The following is a 22,377-nucleotide window of genomic DNA, read 5'->3' on the forward strand; positions in this document are numbered from 1 at the left end:
TGACTGATTGACCTGCCCTGCTGATCTTGACCTGCCCTGCTGATCTGCACACACTGGGGTCCAAGGCCTGGGTGGTAAAAGGACTAGCTGGCTGTGGCACAGAGACTTCACTGGGAAGGAGGAGAGGGGCAAGAGTGGGATCTCTTCTTACCCGTGGGCCAGAATAGGGGCTGTGGGCCCGGAGACGTGGGAAGGGGAGGAAACGTAGACACACACATGCACATACACGCGCTCACACCAGGATACCCAGCCTGTCTAATCAGCTTTATTGCTCACAAAGTAAAGTTTTCATGCCACCCAATTGGGAAACGCCCGGCCACGTCATCTCCAAGAACGAGCCCCGGGATAGGACCCACTACACAAAGTGCAAAAAGAGGAAGGAAAATAAGGATAGGGACCAGGTCTTTTTACTTCAGTTGTTCTCTCCCGAACGCGCAGTTCAGTGCTCTGCACACAGTAGGCGCTCAGAAAATACCATTGTGTGAATGAAGGGCCTGCAGAAGGGAGCGAGGTGAAGGAGGAGAGGGCAGGGGAAGATTCCCTCACCCCACCTCTCCGCGCCCCCAACTTGACTCCACAGCCACAGTCGGACAAGTGGCCGGAGGAGCCGGAGCTCAGGAAGGACAGTCAGACCTGGGTGCTCTTGTTTCGGGGGCAGGAAGAGGGGGAGACACCCAGGAACCACATGAGGTAGGAACCAAGAAGAACCAGGAAGCTCGAGGGAGGAGCCTGATTTGGGGGGTGGGGGAGCCCTCATTCCACTGGGGCAGGAAGCTTGGTTCAAATCTCCCGCCCTCAGACTCCAAACGCCCTCCCTCCTCTCCCATGGAGGGAATGCAAGGGGGTCGGGTCCCTGGGAGAAGACGAGAGAGGCGGTGGAAGCAGGCCTCCTCGGAAAGTGCGGGGCAGCACCGTGAATGCTACAGGATCCCAAAGTTGGGGGGCTGGCCCGTTTTGGGGGTGGGGGGAGGGGGAGTAGACCCGTGTCTCTGAGGGGGGTGCAGGCCCACACCCCAGATTCCCTAGGGCGGCAGTCTCCCCGGACTTCGTGCAAAACAAAAAAGGAGGGGGGGGGGGGCAGCTAGGGAACCGGGGACCCAGAAACCTCTCCACCGGGTGGGGAGAGTTTAGCGGAAGGGCAAGGCCGACATCCGGACGCTCTGCCCTCAGCTCTATCCCTCCCGACATCCCAAACATAGTGCATCTGCCTCAGGGAAAGATGAAAGCCAGATCATCTCTCATCATCCGGGCCACCCTAGGGCCGAAGCCAACTTCATTCTGTTTTACAGGATAAAGGAAAATGCGTACAAATGACGAGAACATTTTAAATAATGTTTTGCAATACAAAAATACCAAACCATCCGATCCAGGCATCCAGCTCATAAAACTTTCTTTAAATAGGTGAAAGCTGGAGACTAAAGGACCCTCTGGCCTGGAGGGGACACTATATACACAGAATAAAGAAATTAAATTAAAATACAAACGATACAATAATTAAAAACAAACAAATAAGAGTTAGAAGGGAGTGGGGAGGCGGAGCAAACTTCCATGGCTGTGGAATCAGGGCTTCGTCTTGGCGAGGACCAACCGACGCTTGGAATGGTAGAAATCTAGAGAGAGAAGAGACAGTGGCAGTGAGGGAATGTGTCTGTTTATTGTTATAGGATACTCTCCCATGCGCTCAGTACAGTACTTTGCACTGCCTTATTTGCCCGGAGGGGGAGTGGGAAAGGACTTCATCTGGGACAGTAACTTAAGCTCGTTGTGGGCACGGAACGTGTCTGTCTGTTGTTATATCCTACTGAGAGCTCACCTCCTCCAAGAGGCCTTCCCAGACTGAGCATCCCCTTTCCCCTCTGCTCCCTCTGCTCCCTCTCTGCCCCGCCTTCACCTCCCCTCAGCTAAGCCCCTTGTCCCCTCTTTCCCTCTGCTCCTTCCCCTCTCCTTTCCCCTCCCCTCAGCACTGTGCTCATTTGTATATATTTTTATTACCCTATTTATTTTGTTAATGAGGTGTACATCCCCTTGATTCTATTTATTGCGATTAAGTTGTCTTTTTTTTGTCCGTCTGTCTCCCCTGATTAGACTGTGAGCCAGTCGATGGGCAGAGATTGTTTCTATCTGTTGCTGAATTGTACATTCCAACCGTTTAGTACAGTGTTGTGCACATAGTAAGTGCTCAATACTATTGAATGAATGAATATTGTAATCTCCCAAGCACTTAGTGTAGTCCTCTGTACACAGTGAGTGCTCAGTAAGTACGATTGACTTGACTGAATTTATTTGCAAGGCTGGTAACGGTCAAAGGTAGCAGGATGGGGAAGGAAGAATAAGGAAAAGTGGGGAGACTCCAGGTTCTCTCTCAACACTACCATCAAAAATAGCCCAAGGCTGGGAGTCTGGACCTGGATTTTTTTGTTTTAATGGTATCTGTTAAGTGCTTACTATGTGCCAGACACCAAACTAAGCACTGGGGTGGATACAAGCTAATCAGGTTGGACATGGTCCATGTCCCACTCGGGGCTCACAGTCTTAATCCTCATTTTACAGAGGAGATCATTGAGGCACAGAGAAGCGAAGTGACTCACCCAAGATCACACAGCAGACAAGCGGAGGAGCCAGGATTAGAACCTAGGTCCTTCTGACTCTCAAGCCTGTGCCCTATTCACTAGGCCCTGCCGCTTCTAAGCTAAGAATAAGATACCTTCTCTCCTTCCCCTCCAAATTCTTAATGCGGGCTCTGCCACTCGCCTGCTGTGGGACTTGGGCAAATCACTTCACTTCTCTGGACCTCAACTCCCTCGGCTGTGAAATAATAATAGTAATAACGATGGTATTCGGCAAGCCCTTACTATGTACTAAATGCCGGGACAGATGTACTATATAAGCAGATCAGACACAGTCCCTGTCCCACGTGAGACTCGCAGTCTAAGTGGGAGAAAGAACGCGTATTTAAACTCTTTTTTAAAGGTGAAGAAACTGAGACCGATAGAGAGAATTGAAGTGACTTCCCAAAGTCACACAGCAGGCAAGGGGCAGAGGCGAGATTAGAACCCAGGTCCTCTACTCCCAGGTCCATGCTCTTTCCCCTGGGCCACACTGCTTCTAAAATGGGCTTAAGGTATCTGTTCTCCCTCCCCTTTAGACTGCGAGTACCATGAGGGACAGGGACAGGGACTGGGTCCTGTTTATTTTGTATCTATTTCGGTGTTTGGCAGACAGTAAGTGCTTAACAAAAAAGGACAATTGTAATTGTTATATCTATTGGACAAGGTTCTGCGGGGGCGACGGGTGGGAAAAGGCGCAGGAGTGTTTCTGGGTTGCGGTTCCTGGGGTAGAGATAGTGGGAGCAGAGATAATCAGTCGGGGCATCCCCGAGGGGGTGGTGGTTGGTAGGGGCAGCAGGATCTAGTGGATAGGGGCCGGGCTTGAGAGTCAGAGGTCATGGGTTCGAAACCCGGCTCCGCTTCACTTCTCTGGGCCTTCAACTGCAAAATGGGGATTGAGCCTGTGAGACCCGTTCTCTCTCTTACTTGGACTGTGAGTCCCTTGGGGGACGTGGACTGTGTCCTACCTGATTATCTTGTGTCTACCTCCGTGCTTAGTACAATCCCTGGCACATAAGAGCTTAACAAATACCTTTAAAAATCAAGAGGACTCAATGTCTGTTCTCTCTCCTACCTCGACTGGGAGCCCCATGTGGGACCTGATTATCTTGGATCTATCCCAGTGCTTAGTACTGCGCTTGGCACATAGAAAGGACTTAACAAATATCCCAGTTACGATTATTATGAGCCCGCAGGCCTCTCGAGCTGGGTCCGTGGCTGGGTCAGCCAGGCTGCAAAACCAAAAAGACTGGATTTCCCATCACACGGGGATCTCTCAGGGCCGCTCAGGGCGTGGAGCTTGGGTGGAGCGGCGATGATGGTTGTGGTGGGGTGGTTGTCCTGCCGGGGACAACTGCCTATGCCCCGGGCAACGCAGGGCAGAGCCCCGTGAAACACCATCTGGGCTTTCTCCGTATCCCCTCTGGACTTTAGCCAGACCCCACAGCCCTCGGGGAGACCAAGAGCAGGGTAGACCAGGCCAATGGCTTTCTTAAAATTCGGGTGGGGCTGAGGGGCCGGGAGTTCAAATTCCCATCAGCTACTCTTGGCTGGGCAGCCTCGGTTTGCCCTCTACAACAGGGCAATGATCTGACAGCAATAATAACCACTGTGGTATAAGTTACGTGCCAGGCACTGTACTAAGCACAGGGGTAGACACAAGATAATCAGGTGGGGCACAGTCCCCGTCCCACATGGGGTTCACAATCCAAGTAAGGAGGGAGGACAGTCACTGAATCCCCACTACAGAGCTGAGGAAACTGAAAAGTGAAGTGACTTGACCACCGTCACCCAGCAGGCCCGCTGTTGGGCAGGGATTGTCTCTATCTGTTGCCGAATCGTACGTTCCAAGCACTTACTACAGTGCTCTGCACAGAGAAAGCTCTCGATAAATACGATTGAATGAATGAATGAAAGTAGCAGAACCGGGATTAGAAATCGGATCTTCTGATCCCAGGCTCGGGTTCTTTCCAGGAGGCCACGCCTGAGTCTGGAGCAGTGTCAGGCGGTGCACAGCAGATCCTAGGGGAAGCCCCGGCACCAAGATGGCACTGCCCAGGTCTGCATCGGGCCCTGGGGGGCACTGAGAGGGACCGGTGGGGTTGGGAGGGACGGAGATGGTACCCAGAGCATTAATAATGATGACGGTATCCGTTAAGCGCTCACTATGTGTCGAGCACTGTTCTAAGCGCTGGGGTCGATACAAGGTCATCAGGTTGTCCCACGTGGGGCTCAAAGTCTTAATGCCCATTTTCCGGATGCGGTCACTGAGGGTCAGAGAAGTCACGTGACTTGCCCAAGGTCACGCAGCTGACAAGCGGCGGAGCCGGGATTAGAACCCACGATCTCTGACTCCCAAGCCCGGGCTCTTTCCACTCAGCCACGCTGCTTCTTAGGCTGGGGGAGCAGACGGGGACTGGGGGAGACTCCCCTCCCCTTACCCCCACAAGGCGGGAGGGTCCAAGCACCCACCTGTCATGCTGGTCTGGCGCCGCTTGTGTCCCCGGGGGGTGCTGTTGGCCGGGGACCCCACATCCTGCCTCTGGGGGGGCGGCCCCACCGCACAGGAGAGCGACAGGTCCACGTGGTCCCCCCGGGAGGAGATCTGCACCAGAGCCGGGGAGGCCGGCCGGGCCCTCTGCCACTTCCCCGCCGGGCCCTCCCGGCCGCGCCAGCCCGGCGAGGCCAGGTAGAGGGCGGGCAGGTCCAGGTCCCGCACCCTCTCCCACGCGAAGTCTCCCTCCAGGGGCGTCTCGGTGATAAAGTCGAAGTTCCAGCGGCGCTGGGCTTCATCGGCGCAGCTCTGCAGGAGGGCCTGGGCTTCCTGTCGCAGCTGCTCCGCGTCCACCGGCCCGAACAGGTTCCGGCACAGCTTCCCGCTGCAGGCGATCGGCTGGCTCCGGCCCGCCACGCCGGACGCGGAGGCTCGGCCTGCGAGACCGAGAGGGGTCGGGGTCACCGGGAGGCCCGGCGGGCGCCTCGGGACGGCTGGCCAGTTACCCCGTTTGACCCATAAAGCAACCCTGGTTCCTCCCAAGAAGAGCCCCCGCTTTCCCCGTCCCCGCAGCACCCCCGGTTATCCCCCCGCCGCACCCCTGGTTTCCCCCAGTCGGCTCCCTGATGGTTGCTTCTGACCTCATTATCTTGTGCCTACCCCAGAGCTTAGTACAGTGCTTGGCACAAAATAAGCGCTCAACAAACACCATAACCGATATTATTAGCGGAGCAGGGAGAGTAGACATTATGTGATACAGGAGACCTGGACATCTCGCCCCTCGGGCTGAAACCAAAGGTTTATTCTTGAGAAAGAAGTTTCTAGGCCAAAGAAAACAAGGCCGGCGGTGGCCCCGCCCTCCCTCCGGGCCTCACCCTCCCCTCCCTCCCTCCCTCTTCGTCCCCCATCCCTCCCCCCTGCTCTCCCACCCCGTCACCCCGCCTGCCAGTTGCTTCCTGGACTCCGTGTGCCTGGCTGGACTGTTGCGCTGTCACCCAGGGACGGAGGCGGGAAATTAAAAATAGCATGACCTTCCCTCTCTCTCTCTCTCCCTGCGGTCCTGCCCCTGCTCCCGCCAAGCCCCTCTCCCACTCTCTTGGCGTCAACCGCCCCCGCTTCCTTGGACTACAAAATGTGATCCCTCCCGAATCTTGGCGGGAATATCTGGCTTGGCGGTAAGTCTGTGGTTTCAAAAGGAAAAGGAATCAACAGAGTCTACAAGGAACAGGGCGATCCTGGCTCAGGCCCAGCCTGGCCCTCAGCTGTTGCCGACCTGAACACAGCCTCTAGGACTCAGTTTTCCCACTCGGAAAGTGGGGTGATGAGGCCTTTCACCCCTCCGCTCTGCATAGGGACATCGTGAAGACGACCCAGAGGAATTCTGAGCTCTGAGCGCTTGGACAAGGAGCACTCTAGACATTCTCAAGGGGGGTGGGGGTGTCGATGGATTGATTGAGCACCTGCTGCGTGCAGAGCCCTGTGGTAAGCTCTTGGGAGCATACAATAGGAGGGTAAGTGTTTATTATTTATTTAATGTTATTTAAGCGCTTATTATGTGCCAGGCACCATGCCAAGCGCTGGGGTAGATGCGAGCTCATCAGGTTGGACAACAGTCCCCTAGCCTCAGGGATCTTCCTACCTACTTTACAATTCCCTTTATCCATCAATCAATCATTATTTGTTGAGCTCTTACTGTGTGCAGAGCCCTGTACTAAGCGCTTGGAAGGGTATAATATAACAGAGTTGATTAACCCCTTCGTCCAGGGGCTAATTCTCAGGTCTTGGAATAATAATGATGACGGTATTTGTTAAGGGCTTACGATGTTCTAAGTACTGGGGTAGATACAAGGTAATCAGGTTGTCCCACCTGAGGCTCACGGTCTTAATCCCCATTTCACAGATGAGGTAACTGAGGCACGGAGAATAACGTTGGTATCTGTTAAGCGCTTAATATGTGCCGAGCACTGTTCTAAGCGCTGGGGTAGACACAAGCTTAACAGGTTGTCCCACGTGAGGTTCACGGTCTTAATCCCCATTTTACAGATGAGGGAACTGAGGCACCGAGAAGTGAAGTGACTTGCCCACAGTCACACAGCTGACAGGTGGCGGAGCCGGGATTAGGACCCACGTCCTCTGGCTCCCAAGCCCGGGCTCTTGCCACTTAAGCCTCGCTGCAGCTCACACTTCCCTACCTCTTGCTCAGACCCTTCCTCCTACCTGCAATTCCCTCCCCTTCAAATCTTCTAGCCCTTCCAACTTCCAAGTCCCTTCTCTCCATCTTCCAACAGACCCACCAACCTCCAAGAGACCTTCTTTAACTAAGCTCACCTCCCCAGGCTGCCCACAACAACCCAACGCTTCTATTTTCACATCCCAGCATTTACCCACCTCCAACATTAACACATAATCTCCATTTAGATTAACTCATATTTATTCAGACATCTATTTATCCTCTACTTTGGCCATAGACCATTTGTGAACGGCTTATGTCCGTTCCACTGCAGCGGGTCCTTCTCTTCTCCCCTCCTGGCAGGGGCTCAACAAATATAATTTATTGTTCTGCCCCGATTCACTCATTCATTCGCATTTATTGAGTGCTTGCTGTGTTCAGAGCACTGTACTAAGCGCTCGGAAAGAACAATTCAGCAACAAGGCCAGCTCTTCCCCTCCTCCCCAGCCCTTTCAGGCGGCCACCCTATGTCCTGCCATCATGATGAAAGAGGGGCCGGGGGTCTGAGGGCCCACAGTGTAATGACTTGCCCAAGATAATAATAATAATGATGGTATTTGTTAAGCACTTACTATGTGCCAAGCACTGTACTAAACGCTGGCAGCAGACAAATGGCGGAACCGGGATTAGAACCTAGGGGCTTCTGACTCCCAGGCCCGTGCTCCATCCAGTACGCCTTGTAGCTTCTCCATCTTTAACATTCTTAATCCATTCGCAAGACTGTTAAAGTCCCCAGTGGACAGGGAAGGTGTCTTGGGGACCTGTTACACCTTCCAAGCCTACAGTACAGTCCACTGTAATAATAACAATAATAATAATTATGGCATTTGTTAAGCGCTTACTACACGCCAAGCACTGTTCTAAGCGCCGGGGTAGATACAAGGTATTCAGGTTGGCCCTCCTGGGGCTCACAGTCTTCATCCCCATTTTACAGGTGAGATAACCGAGGTACAGAGAAGTTCAGTGGCTTGCCCCAGGCCACACAGCACCCCACCCTCTGCTCCTTCCCCTCCCTCCCCTTCCCCTCCTCTCAGCACTGTCCTCATTTGTATATATTATTACCCTACTTATTCTGTTAATGAGAGGTACATCCCCTTGATTCTATTTATCATGATCACGTCGTCTTGTTTTTGTTCTGTTTCGCTTTGCCGTCTGTCTCCCCGATTAGACTGTGAGCCCGTCACTGGGCAGGGACTGTCTCCATCTGTTGCCCAACTGGATATTCCAAGCTCCTAGTGCAGTGCTCTGCGTATTGTAAGCGCTCAATAAATACTATTGAATAAATGAATTAGAACCCACGTCCTCTGACTCCCAAGCCCGGGGCTCTTTCCACTAAGCCAGGCTGCTTCTCGGTGTACCTAGTGGAGGCTCCAAAGGGACTGTTACTTTCACTACCCCTCAGGTTCTGATTGTCACCCTCTCCCCTCTCCTCGGGGAAGGAGGGGGTAAAGCAGCTGTTCTCTCCCCTACTTCAGACTGTGGGAGGGTCAAGTGGGTCAGGCACTGCGTCCCACCTGCTTGCACCGCCGTCCACCCCCCCTTGCCACGGCAGAAGCGCTTAGGCAGCGTGGCTCAGTGGAAAGAGTGTGGGCTTAGGAGTCAGGGGTCATGGGTCAAAGTGACTCTGGGCAAGTCACTTCACTTCTCGGTGTCCCAGTTCCCTCATCTGTAAAATGGGGATTCAGAGCCATGAGCCTCACGTGGGACAACCTGATCACCTTGTATCCATCCCAGCGCTCAGGACAGTGCTCGGCACATAGTAAGCGCTTAACGGATACCCACATGATTATTAAGTGAATAATAATAACGATGGCATTTGTATACCGAGATTATCAATAAATACTATTGAATAATATATGAATGATCATTTTTGCTATCAATTAGGATTAAAGCCCGATTCCGCCCCCTTGCCTGTTGGATGACCTTGGGCAAGCAGCGTGGCTCAGTGGAAAGAGCCCAGGCTTGGGAGTCAGAGGTCATGGGTTCGAATCCCCACTCTGCCACCTGTCAGCTGTGTGACTGTGGGCTAGTCACTTCCCTTCTCTGTGGCTCAGTTCCCTCACCTGTCAAATGGGGATGAAGACGGTGAGCCTCACATGGGACAACCTGATGTCCCTGTATCTCCCCCAGCTCTTAGAACAGTGCTCTGCACATAGTAAGCGCTTAACAAATACCAACATTATTCTTAAGTCACGTCACTGGGCCTCGGCCCCCTCTCCTGTCAAATGGTGATGGAGACCCTGAGCCCCACGTGGGACAGGGACCTGCCCCCCCTCCCCCCACAACTGGCTTGTATCCACCCCGGTGCTGAGCCCAGTGCTTGGCACACAGTCAGCAGAGAAGCAGCGTGGCTCAGTGGAAAGAGCATGGGCTTGGGAGCCAGAGGTCATGGGTTCAAATCCCCCCGATTAGACCGTAAGCCCGTCAAACGGCAGGGACTGTCTCTATCTGTTGCCGACTTGTTCATCCCAAGCGCTTAGTCCAGTGCTCTGCACATAGTAAGCGCTCAATAAATCCTATTGAATGAATGAATGAATGAATCCCACTCTGCCACTTGGCAGCTGTGTGACTGTGGGCAAGGCACTTCACTTCTCGGTGCCTCAGTTCCCTCATCTGTAAAATGGGGATTAAGACTGTGAGCCTCACGTGGGACAACCTGATGACCCTGTATCTCCCCCAGCGCTTAGAACAGTGCTCTGCACATAGTAAGCGCTTAACAAATACCAACATTATTATTATTTGCTATTGTTTTAATGAGATGTTCATCCCCTCGATTCTATTTATTGCTATCGTCCTTGTCTGTCCGTCTCCCCCGATTAGACCGTAAACCCGTCAAAGGGCAGGGACTGTCTCTATCCGTTACCCATTTGTCCATTCCGAGCGCTTAGTCCAGTGCTCTGCACATAGTAAGCGCTCAATAAATACTATCGAATGCATTTAACAAATACCGTAATTATTATTACTTCTGCCCCGGGCGAGTTGGGCCGGGTGACGCAGCCGAGGAGGGACCGGGGGGGGGGGGGGGGGGGGGCGGGATTCGAACCCGGGTCCTGGCGACTCGGGGCCGGCGGCCTAACCGCGAGGCTGCGCGCGCACCCTCTCCCCCCTCCCCCGCCCCCCCGGGGCGGGGCTCGCCCTCGGTCGGCGGGACGCGCATGCGCGCGCCCTCCCGCCTCTGGCCAGGAGGTGGCGCTGTGCGCCCGGGCACTTCCCGCCCGGCCTGAGCAGGAAGGAGGCGGGCACCGTCCAACGCGGTGACTCAAGTTCGGGGGAAGCGACAAACCCCCCCCCTCCCCGGCAGGGCGGTCGCACGTCACAAGCCCCGCTCGGGGAGGGGGAAGGGGAAGGGAGAAGCTCGGCACGTCACGCAGCCTTCCGAAACTGCATGTGATGCCGTTGGGAAATCCAGCACTCTACTCACGCACGCACACACACACACACTGGCCAGGCTCGCATGCACACACACACACACACACACTCCTTCCTGCCCACGTCCAAGCCTAACACACACAAACAATCCGGGCCCGCCCACGTCCAGGCACGATTTACACCCATGTACTCATACACACACACTCTCCAGCCTGCCTACGTCCAAACCTAACACACACAAGCAATCCGGCCCGCCCACGTCCAAGCATGACCTACACACACGTACTTACACTTAAACACAGACACACACACACTCCGGCCCGCCCACGTCCAAGCCTGACTTACACACATGTACTCATACACACACATACACTCTCCAGCCTGCCAACGTCCAAGCCTAATACACACAAACAATCCGGCCCGCCCAAGTCCAAGCATGACTTACACACATGTACTGTCACACACGCATACTAGTACACACACACTCTCCAGCCTGCCTACGTCCAAGCCTAACACACACAAACAATCCGGCCCGCCCAAGTCCAAGCATGACCTACACACATGTACTTACACACACACGCACACTCCGGGCTGCCCATGTCCGAGCCTAACACCCACAAACAATCCGGCCCGCCCACGTCCAAGCCTGACTTACACACATGTACTCACACACACACACACTCTCCAGCCTGCCTACGTCCAAGCCTATCACACACAAACAATCCGGCCCGCCCATGTCCAAGCATGACCTACACACACGTACTTACACACACCCACACTCTACGTCCAAGCATAATACACACAAACAATCCGGCCTGCCCACGTCCAAGCATGACCTACACACACGTACTTCACACACACACACAAACACATAAACAATCCAGCCTGCCCACGTCCAAGCATGACCTACACACACACACACAGTCACACACACACAATCCGGCCTGCCCCCGTCCAAGCATGACCCCCACTTCCACACAAATCAGGCTGCGCCTACCAACGCAACCCCTGAAGTGCGCGTACACATCGCGGCCCCCTGCACATACACAGCCAACCCACCGGCACACTCACACCCGCACACATCCCCCCAAACACACACAAACACCCTCCCCCGCCCCCGCACATCAGCGTGCGGACCCTAACTGTTCTGTGCCTCCCTTCCCTCCTGTTAAATGAGGACGAAGACTGTGATCCCTGCGTGGGACAATCTGCTGACCTTCTATCTCGCCCCAGCGCTTAGGGCAGTGCTTGACATATAGTAAGCGCTTAACAAATACCCACATGATTATTATTATTATTATTATGGCCCCTTCCCCGTCCATCTGCACGGCTGTAGGACCCCCCCACAGAGACCCCCCCCCACCCAGACACACAAAGCCCCCTGCAAGTGTCTTCTCCACCTGCCGCTTCCCCGCACAGGTGGGAAGTGGCAAAGCTAAGAGGGCAAGAGGCCCCAGGACGGCCAGGGGAGGGGTTGGGGGGTTTGGGGGGGTTTGGGGGGGGGATGCGTGTGTCCCCTTGGGGGGCAGGCCTGGCCCGAGGAGGGGAAAAAAATCCCACCGTCGTCCAATGCCAGGATGCCCCTGCCTCCGCGCCCCTCCCCCCATCGCCGGGATGGGGGTGGGGTCTGGGGGTCCCAGGTGAGCGGCTCCCAGCTGGGAGGGGGAGGGGAGGGGGGGTGTGGGAGCAAAAATAGGAAGTGTCCCGCGGCGGCGGCCAGGAAAGCCCCCCACCCCCGCCGCCGTCGTCGTCGTCGTCTCCCGGGACTGGGAAGCCTTGTGGGTGGGGCTGCCCCCGCCCCTCCGCCCCCCGGCCCTTGCCCCTGCCTCTCGGGTGGGGGGCATGGGGGAGGGGGCGCCCCAAGGGGGGAGGGGGCGGAGGGACTGGATGGACGACGCCCCCGCCCCTCCCCTGGGGGTCGTCAAGAGCTGCCCCGGTTGGCAGGGCCCACCCATCGTCGGCCCCCGGGACCCCCGGGACCCCCCCGCCCGGGGCCGCCCCTCCCCCCACCTGGCCGAGCATCCCGGCGGCCCCGGGGGGGGCGAGGAGGGGGACAGGGGTCTGCCCACGGCCGGGGCGGGGCGGGGGAAGGGGGGCTCTCTGGCTCTGTGTGTGTGTGTGTGTGTGCGTATCTGGGGGAGGGTCGTGGGGGGGAGGGGAGAGGAGGGAGCGTCCTGCCCCGCAGAGGGGGCCTTGGGTTCGCGTCCCCCGTCCCGGAGCCCCCCCTCCTCGCTCCTCCCGACCCCCCGGGCCCCCCCCCTGGCCCCCGGGCCCCCCCGGATCCCCGCTCACCGTCCCGATCCCGATCCCGGTCCATGTTCCCGGGGGCTGCGGGGTGTTGCAGAGGCTGCGGGGCTCCGGGGCTCGGCTCTCCTCTCCTCTTCTCTCCTCTCCTCTCTTCTCTCCTCTCCTCTCCTCTCTTCTCCTCTCCCCGGGTCCGGATCTCTCCTCTCCGTCTCCCTCCGGCCCCGCTGCTGTTGCCGCCGCCGCCCGGGCCCCACCGGCTCGGCAATAAAAGGGACCGGCCCGCCGGGGGCGGGGAGGGGCCGCGGGGCGGGCCGGGGGCCGGGGGGCGGGGGGGCGGGGGGCGGGGCCGGGCCGGGCCGCGGGGGGCGGGGACCGGCCCCCGGCCACCGGCCACCGACACACAGAGCGCAGGACGGGCCCGACGGACGACGGACGACGGACGACGGGCGGGGGCGGGGGCGGGGAGGAGGGGAGGGGAGGCGAGGGGAGGGGAGTTAGGAAGGATGAGGCAGAAACGGGATTTATCCCCGCCCCCCCCATCCGTCCCCTCTCCCATTCACCCCCCTATCTATTCCCCCCATCCATCCCCGCCCCATCCATTCCCCCTATCCATCCCCTCCACATCCATCCCCCTATCCATTCCCCCATCCATCCCCTCCCCCATCCATCCCCTCCCCCATCCATCCCCTCCCCATCCATCCCCTCCCCATCCATTCCCCCATCTATCCCCTCCCCATCCATCCCCCTATCCATCCCCTCCCCATCCATCCCCCTATCTATTCCCCCATCCATCCATCCATCCATCCATCCATCCATCCATCCATCCATCCATCCAGCCCCTCCATCCATCCCTTCCTCACCCCCCGCCGCCACCACCACCAAGATCTCGCCTCCGGGAGCGAGTCGGGTCGGGGGTCGGGGGTCGGGGTCGGTGTCCCGGACTGATCCCCGGGGAGAAGGGCAGTGCCCGCCCGGGGCAGGGGAGACCGGGGCCGCGTCAGTCCCCTCCCCCTCCCCCCCCCAGGGCAGGACTGGGTCGGGGTCGAGGTCAGGATCAGGGATCGAGGGGCGGCCCTAAGACAGAGCCGGGGCACTGACGGGGGAGGGGGGCCCCGGGGGCCCCGGAGGCCGTGCCGACCCGGACTTTAACACGACACTTTCCCAGGCCCTCGCCCCGTCCCGTCCCCTCCTGCCCTCGCCCTTTCGCCCCGGCTGGGAGCTCCTGGGCTGGGCGTCCTTCCGGCCCCTGGATTGGGCTATAAAACTCAACTCCCCTCCCTGCCAGCTGCGGGGAAGGAAGTCTGGTCCACAGGTCCCCATCTAGATGGCTTCCTTCTGGCGAAATGCCCCGGGACTGAGAGGGAATGAAAGGACGTGCCTCCTCCCCGAGGAGGACGGAGGGGAAGAGCTCCCGGCCGGTCCGGCAGGTGTCCGAAGAGCCGCTCCACCGAGACACCTGACAGGCGCCCGAAAGCAGAGGGCCGGAGGCTGGGGGGGAGCAGTTCGGACATGCCCCGGACATGCCCCGGACATGCCCTTGATCCAGTGGTGGCGGACAGTGCCAGAAAAGCGCTTCTCCCTCCCTTCGATGGGGGAAACCGAGGCCCGGGGAGACTGTGACTTGCCCATCGTCGCCCGGCAGAAAGGCACGAGCAAAAACTCCTCACTCTTGCTTGGCTTCAGAGCCGTCCATCCCCCTGGTCCCCTCCTACCTCACCTTCCTCCTCTCCTCCTCCGGCCCAGCCCGCACACTCCGCTCCTCTGCCGCGCTCCCCTCCTCACTGGGCCTCGTTCGCACCTGTCCCGACGTCGACCCCTGGCCCACGCCCTCCCTCTGGCCTCGAACGCCCTCCCTCCTCACATCCGCCAAACTAGCACACTTCTCCCCTTCAAAGCCCTCCTGAAAGCTCACCTCCTCCAGGAGGCCTCCCCGGACTGAGCCCCCCTTTTCCTCAGCCTTCCCTCCCCTCCCCATCGCCCCGACTCCCTCCCTCTGCTCCGGCCCTGCTCCCTGCCCCACAGCACTTATGTGTGTATATATGAACCTATGTATAATTCTATTTATTTTATTAATGATGTGTATATATAATTCTATTGATTTAGATTGATGCTATTGTTGCCTGTTTACTTGTTTTGATTTCTGTCTCCCCCCCCCCCCCCAAACTGTGAGCCCGTTGTGGGCAGCGCCTGTCTCTATTTATTGCTGAAGTGTACCTCCCAAGTGCTTGGTACAGCACTCTGCACACAGTAAGCGCTCAGTAAATATGATTGAATGAAAGAGTGAATGCGTGAACCAAGCGTTAGAGCTGTGAAATCCGTACTGATAAACCCAGGCCGAAAGCCGCTCGGCTGCTGTAGGGCTTTGCCTGGGCTTGTCCTCTTCTGTCCTCTCTGCCCGGGCGGGACACTGGACACAACATCCTCCCCCCCAGCAACTAACCACACTCCACGAGGGCCAGGACTTTGTGTCCCTTATCTAAAGCAGCTGGAAAATAACCTGATCAAAATCCCCTTGCTCGGATGGGAAGAGAGGAAGAAAAGGAAGAAGCAGCATGGCCTAGTGGTTAGAGCACGGGCCCGGGAGTCAAAAGGACCTGGATTTTAATCCCAGCCCTGCCAGTGGTCTGCTGTGTGATTTGGGGCAAATGACTTAACTTCTCTGTGCCTCGGTCATCTCACCCTGTAAAATGGGACTTAATACCGTGAGCCCCATGTGAGACATGTGGAACGTGGACTGTGTCCAACCTGATCAGCTTGTGTCTACCCCGGCGTTTATTAGGCCGCCTGGCACCTAGTAAACGCTTAACGAATACCGTGATGATGATTATTACTCTTCCCTGGACCTTGCCCCCGCCTTCTCCTCCTTATACCGGTCTAGCTCCGAGTCAGGCGGCCGTCCGGCCCTTAATCGCCATTTTCCAGATCAGGGGACTGAGGCTCAGAGGAGTGAAGTGACTGGTCCGAGGTCACACGGCAGACAAGGGGCAGAGCCTGCATTTGAACCTGAATTAGAATTGTGACTTGCCCATCGTCACTCAGCAGAAAAGACACGAGCAAAAACTCCTCACTCTTGGCTTCAGAGCTCTCCATCACCTTGCCCCCTCCTACCTCACCTCCCTTCTCTCCTTCTACAGCCCAGCCCGCACACTCCACTCCTCTGGTGCCGCTCACCTCCTCCCTGGGCCTCCTTCTGACTCCCAGGCCCACGCTCTATCCACTACGTTCCGCCTCTGGGTTGCTGGAGGTGAGTGGAAGCTTTAATCTGAGGGGTTCACACCTCCACCACAGGCTGGGTTGGGGATTTCCTGGTTTAAAATGCCCCTGGCTAGGGACCTACCTAGGCACTAGTGAAAGCGAAGCTCCTCAGGGGCCTAGGCTGGAACCCTCTGCTTTCATTCAGTCGTATTTATTGAGCATTTACTTTGTGAAGAGCACTGTACTAAGTGCTTGGGAAGTACAGTTGGGCAACAGATAGAGACGATCCCTAACCAACGACGGGCTCACGGTCTAGAAAGGCTGGGTTGCTTGCTCCCCCTGAGGGCCCCCCCTCAGGCAGACCTCTCCGTGAGTCTAGCCTCTAGACCGCGAGCTGGTTCCGGGTAGGGAATACGTTCCATCAGCAGGGCGTCTAAATCGCCAGGTCGGAAGCCCACTCGGTGGAAGTTCTTTAAAGATTGCTCTCAGACCATCCGGGCGCGTCGGGCCTTACCGGTCCTCTTCAGCCACGAGATGAAGGCTTAGCCGGAAGGGTTACTCACCCCTCTTTGAACGGGTGGCCCAGCACCCTACATGGGAAAAGAAGCGAAAGATCAAAATCGGAGACATCGCTCGACCTTTAACCTTTGGGTAGGGAATGGGTCTGTTTGTTGTTGTACTCTCCCAAGGGCTTAGGGGACACCCTGGTTTCTGCAAGCCCATTGCTCGCCCCTGGTTTCTGCAAACCCACGGCTCACCCCTGGGTTCTGCAACCTATCCACCTCCGGATCAAACAAAAACTCCTCACCCCTGGCTTTAAAGCAGTCCATCACCTTGCCCCCTCCTACCTCACCTCGCTTCTCTCCTACAACCCAGCCTGCACACTTTGCTCCTCTGGTGCAGTGAATGGATTGCTCGTCCCTGGTTTCTGCAGGCCCATTGTTTGCCCCTAGGTTCCACAGGTCCACTGCCTGCTCTTGTGCCAGATTTTTGCAATAAAAGTTGTCCCAGCGGAGGGTGGTGGAGGTGCCATTTCAGCTCCTCCCACCTCTCTCCTAGGCAGCTCCCGCCAAGTGGAGCCCCGGTGGGATGGGGAAGGGGCAGGGGTTGGGGGCAGAACTTGGAAACAGGAACTCGAGTCCAGGATTGGGAAACTGGGTTCTGGGACTGAGAATCTAGACACACACACACACACAGCCTAGTGCATGGGCTTGGGAGTCAGAAGGACTAGGAATTAGGTTCTAATTCCACTTCCACCTCTTGTCTTGACCAAAGTCAAGGTCAAGGTCTGTGACCTTGGGTAAGTCCTCCCTTTTCTTCTCCATCCAAACTGCTACCTTGCTGGTACAATCCCTCATAATATCCCGACTGGATTATTGCATCAGCTTCCTATCTGATCTCCCATCCTCCTTTCTCTCCCCCCTTCAGTCTATACTTCACTTCACTGCCCAAGATGATCTTTCTACAGAAACGCTCTGGGCATGTCACTCCCCTCCTCTAAAACCTCCAGTGGTGGCCTATCAACCTTCGCATGAAGCAAAAACTTCTCACTCTTGGCTTCAGAGCTGTCCATCCCCTGGCTCCCTCCTACCTCACCTCCCTTCTCTCCTCCTACAACCCAGCCCACACACTCCGCTCCTCTGCCGCCGCTCACCTCCTCACTGGGCCTCGTTCTCGCCTTTCCCTCCATCGACCCCTGGTCCACGTCCACCACTGACCTGGAATGCCCTCCTTCCTCACGTCCACCAAGCTAACTCTCTTCCCCTCTTCAAAGCCCTCCTGAGAGATCACCTCCTCCAGGAGGCCTTCCCAGACTGAGCCCTCCCTTTCCCTCTGCTCCTTCTCCCCTCCCCATTTCGCCTACTCCCTCCCTCTGCTCTACCCCCTTCCCTTCCCCATAGCACTTGTGCATATTTGTATATATTATTTATTACTCTATTTTATTAGTGATGTGCATATATCTCTGATTCTATTTATCTATTTTTATGGTACTGATGCCTGACTACTTGTTGTGTTCCACTGTCTGTCTCCCCTTTTTAGACTGTGAGCCCATTGTTGGGCAGGGATTGTCTCTATCTGTTGCCAAATTGTACATTCCAAGCGCTTAGTACCGGGCTCTGCACACAGTAAGCGCTCAATAAAAATGAATGAATGAATGAAGTCACTTGACTTCTCTATGCCTCAGTTACCTCATCTGCAATATGGGGATTAAGTCTGTGAGTCCCATGTGGGACATGAACTGTGTTCAGTCAATTTGCTTGTATCCACCCCAGTGCCAAATTGTACATTCCAAGCGCTTAATACAGTGCTCTATAAATGAATGAATGTTTGGTACTGTGCCTGGCACATGGTAAACTCTTAACAAATACCACAATGATTATTATTATTACACACACACATACTCTCGCATATACACCTGCAAACACACACATAACACATAGTCTGTCTCTCTCACACACACAGATACTCACAATCCCATTGCAACTTCAACCTTTTACCTCCCTTTTTTTCTCCCCCATCCTTCCCCTGGCAGCCCTAGTCCTCTTTCTGGTCTGGTGAGAAACCCTGAGCCTTTGAGGAGTCCCACAAAGTTTTCTTGGAACATCAGGGCAAAGAGGGTCATAAACTGGGTCTGTGTTGGCAAGGCCAGGATGCCTAATCATGCTACCTGTAAGAGATCCTTGTCTCAGAGCTGGGGTCAGCCCTTTTCTGGGTCTCATCAACTTCCTCTGAAAAGCTAACCACATCCTGTCATTGCTAGTTCAGAGACCCAGACCAGATTGGGCCCCACTGGCCAGCTATTTCCATCAGCGCACAAAAATCACAAAAAATCCGGGTTGGGGGAGAACTCGGGATGGTCATGGGTGTCTGCTTGCCTGTGGTTCTGGGGGCACTGCTTCTGAAAGGGAATTCAGACCCGGCCCTTCCTGATTCTTGGCAACCGCTACGGCCCTGAGCTCTAGCACTTGTCCAGCTGCTGTTCTTTAAAATGTCCTACCTAATGACCTCATTTCTAGCAGGGCGGGTCTGAGGTAGAAGGATTCACCAAACCCAAAACCCAACAATATTTTCCAGGCCCCTGACAGCTAGAAGGAGGACAGAAGCAGCAAAGCAATGTATCATTTTCATAAGTAATAACAGCAATAATAATAATAATATTTGTGATATTTCTTAAGCACTGACTATGTACCAAGCACTGTTCTAAGCACTGAGGTAGATGCAAGGTAATCATCATTAGGGTGGGTTTCATTCCAAAACCTTTTCTGACCCCAGTTGGATCTTTGTTTTGTTTTGCTTTTTAGTTTTGGGGGGGGGGCGGTTGGTATTTTTTTAATGGCATTTCATTCATTCATTCAATTGTATTTATTGAGCACTTACTGCGTGCAGAGCACTGTACCAAGTGTGTGGGAAAGTACAATACAGCAATAGACAGTGACATTCCCTGGCCACAGCGAGCTTACGGTGTAGAGGATTGTTACTCATTCATTCATTCATTCATTCATTAAATCGTATCTATTGAGCGTTTACTGTGTGTAGAGCACTGTACTAAGCACTTGGAAACAAAGTGAGATAATCCCTGCCCACGATGGGTTTAGAAGTGGGGAGACAGATATCAAAACAAGTAAACAGACATCAATATAAATAGAATTATAGATACATACATATATACACAAGCGCTGTGGGGTGGGTAGAGGGGGGTAGAGCAAAGGGAGCGAGTCGGGGTGATGAGGAGGGGAGCGGGAGCTGAGGAAAAGGGGGGCTCAGTCTGGGAAGGCCTCCTGGAGGAGGTGAGCCTTCAATAGGGCTTTGAAGGGAGGAAGTGCGATTGTTTGGCGGATTTGAGGAGGGAGGGCATTCCAAGTCAGAGGTAGAACATGGGCCAGGGGTGGATGGCGAGAGAGGCGCCAGAGAGGCACAGCGAGGAGGTTAGCACCAGAGGAGTGGAGTGTACGGGGTGGGTTGTAGAAGGAGAGAAGGGAGGTGAGGAAAGAAGGGGCCAGGTGATGGAGAGCTTTGAAGCCAAGAGTGAGGAGTTTCTGTTGGATATGGAGGTTGATAGACAACCACTGGAGATTTTTGAGGAGGGGAGTGACATGTGCAGAACATCTGTGTAGAAAGGTAATCTGGGCAGCAGAGCGAAATATGGACTGAAATGGGGAGAGACAGGAGGTTGGGAGGTCAGAGAGGAAGCCGATGCAGTAATCCAGTCGGGATAGGATGAGTGACTGTACTAACCTGGTAGTGGTTTGGATGGAGAGGAAAGGGCGGATCTTGGCCATGTTGTGAAGGTGAGACCGGCAGGCTTTGGTGACGGATTGGGTATGGGGGTGAATGAGAGAGCGCAGTCAAGGATGACACCAAGGTTGTGGGCTTCTGAGACTTGAAGGATGGTTGTGCTGTCCACAGTGATGGGAAAGTCAGAGAGAGGACAGGATTTGGGAGGGAAGATAAGGAGCTCTACCTTGGACATGTTCAGTTTTGGGTGGCGGGAGGACATCCAAGTAGAGATGTCCTGAAGACAGGAGGAGAGGCGAGCCTGGAGGGAGGGAGGGAGGGAGGGAGGGAGGGAGGGAGGGAGGGAGAGAGGGAGGGAGGGAGGGAGGGAGGGAGGGAGGGAGGGAGGGAGGGAGGGAGGAAGAACAGGGGAAGAGATAGAGATTTGGGTGTCCTCCACATAGAGATGTTAGTTGAAACCATGGGAACGAATGAGTTCTCCAAGACAGTTGAATGTAGACGGAGAATAGAAGGGAATCAAGAACTGAACCCTGAGGGACTCCTACAGTTAGGGGATGGGCAGGGGAGGAGGAGTAGCCCTCGAAGGAGCCTGAGACTGAACGGCCAGAGAGATGAGGAGAAGTAGGAGAGGACAGAGTCTATGAAGCTAAGTTTTGATAACCTGTTGAGGAGAAGGGGATGGTCCTCAGTGTCAAAGGCAGCTGAGAGGTCGAGGAGGATTAGAATGGAGCTGTTGGATTTGGCAAGAAGGGGGTCATTGGTGACCTTTGAGAGGATGGTTTCAGTGGAGTGGAGGAGACAGAAGCCAGATTGGAGGGGGTCCAGGAGAGAAAGTTGAAGGAGAGGAATTCGAGGCAGCGAGTGTAGATGCCTCGCTCCAGGAGTTTGGAAAGGAAGGGTAGGAGGGAGATGGGGCGATAATTGTTAAGGGTTTACTGTGTTCCAGGCACTGTGCTAAGCCCTGGGGTAGATACAAGTTAAGCACGTTGGACACAGTCCATGTCCCACATGGGACTCACAGTCTTAATCCCCATTTTGTAGGTGAGGGAATTGAGGCACAGAAATGTTAAGTGACTTGCCCAAGGTCACAAAGCAGTCAAGTGGCAGAGCTGGAATTAGAACCCAGGTCCTTCTGACTCCCCGCCCTGTGCTCTGTCCCTTAAGTCATGCTGCTTCTCAATTCACCGAGAGGAGGAAGAAGGGTTCCAATAGCAGGGTGTCTAAATGGCTAGATCGAAAACTCGCTCGGTGGAAGTTCTTTAAAAATTGCTCTCGGTCCATCCGGGCGCGTCCGGCCTTACCGGTCCTCTTCAGCCACGAGATGAAGGCTTAGCCAGAGGGTTTGCTCACCCTTCTTTGAATGTGTGGCCCAGGACCCTACATGGGAAAAGAAGCGAAAGATCAAAGCGGGGGACATCACTCGACCTTTAACCTTTGGGTCTGTCCCCCAGCTCACTGTGTCCTCCCTTTCTTTCCAGCTGGTCTGATACAATAGAGAATATGTCTGGACTTGCTTCGGATTACATCATCACCCAGGGCAGCCTCTGAAATGTCCCTCTGCCAGAGAAGAACCACCCACTCTCTGCAGGGGAAAGTGGGCTAATTATGCTATTTAAAGGAGCCGGGGACCACAGGCCAGGGCCAAGTGGACATTTTCGGCTCCTCCGGGTAGTCTCCCCTTGCTTGGTGTGTTTGCTTTCTTCAGTAAGCAGGAGAATATGTGAGGAGAAACAGCACGGTAGAGTGGACAGCATGGCGTAGGGGATAGAGCACGGGCCTGACAGTCAGAAGGTCATGGGTGCTAGTTCTGACTCTGCGATTTTGGGCAAGTCACAACTTCTCTCTGCCTCAGTTTTCTCATCTGTGAAAAATAGGGATTGAGAGTGTGAGCCCCAAGTGGGACAGGGACTGTGTCCAACCTGATTTGCTTGTATCCACTCCAGCGCGTAGTGCAGTGCTTGGCACATAGTGCTTAACAAATATTACAGTCATTATTATTA

At 55.3% G+C, this 22,377-nt stretch overlaps 1 protein-coding gene across 1 annotated transcript; it reads right to left on the reverse strand.

The window, feature by feature from the left end:
• Window positions 1–243: 243 nt before the first annotated feature.
• On the reverse strand, window positions 244–13,145 carry CDKN1A (cyclin dependent kinase inhibitor 1A). The gene is made up of 3 exons (XM_029069724.2): window positions 12,992–13,145; window positions 5,079–5,537; window positions 244–1,610 (listed from the first exon to the last, which is right to left on the reverse strand). The coding sequence occupies exons 1-3, from the start codon at window positions 13,014–13,016 to the stop codon at window positions 1,561–1,563; spliced, it is 534 nt and encodes a 177-aa protein (XP_028925557.1). The 5' UTR covers window positions 13,017–13,145; the 3' UTR covers window positions 244–1,560.
• Window positions 13,146–22,377: the final 9,232 nt, after the last annotated feature.

Source organism: Ornithorhynchus anatinus, chromosome 7 (assembly GCF_004115215.2).
Source record: "Ornithorhynchus anatinus isolate Pmale09 chromosome 7, mOrnAna1.pri.v4, whole genome shotgun sequence".
In the NCBI taxonomy this organism is placed as follows: domain Eukaryota; kingdom Metazoa; phylum Chordata; class Mammalia; order Monotremata; family Ornithorhynchidae; genus Ornithorhynchus; species Ornithorhynchus anatinus.

Bases quoted from the DNA above. Each gene is read 5' to 3' on its own strand.
- CDKN1A (XM_029069724.2), bottom strand. From the start codon at position 13,016: ATGGACCGGGATCGGGATCGGGACG. The intron at 5,538-12,991 runs GTGAGCGGGGAT...TCGGTCTCGCAG, and splicing joins CCGGGATCGGGATCGGGACG to GCCGAGCCTCCGCGTCCGGC. The intron at 1,611-5,078 runs GTGGGTGCTTGG...TTCTCTCTCTAG, and splicing joins GCGCCAGACCAGCATGACAG to ATTTCTACCATTCCAAGCGT.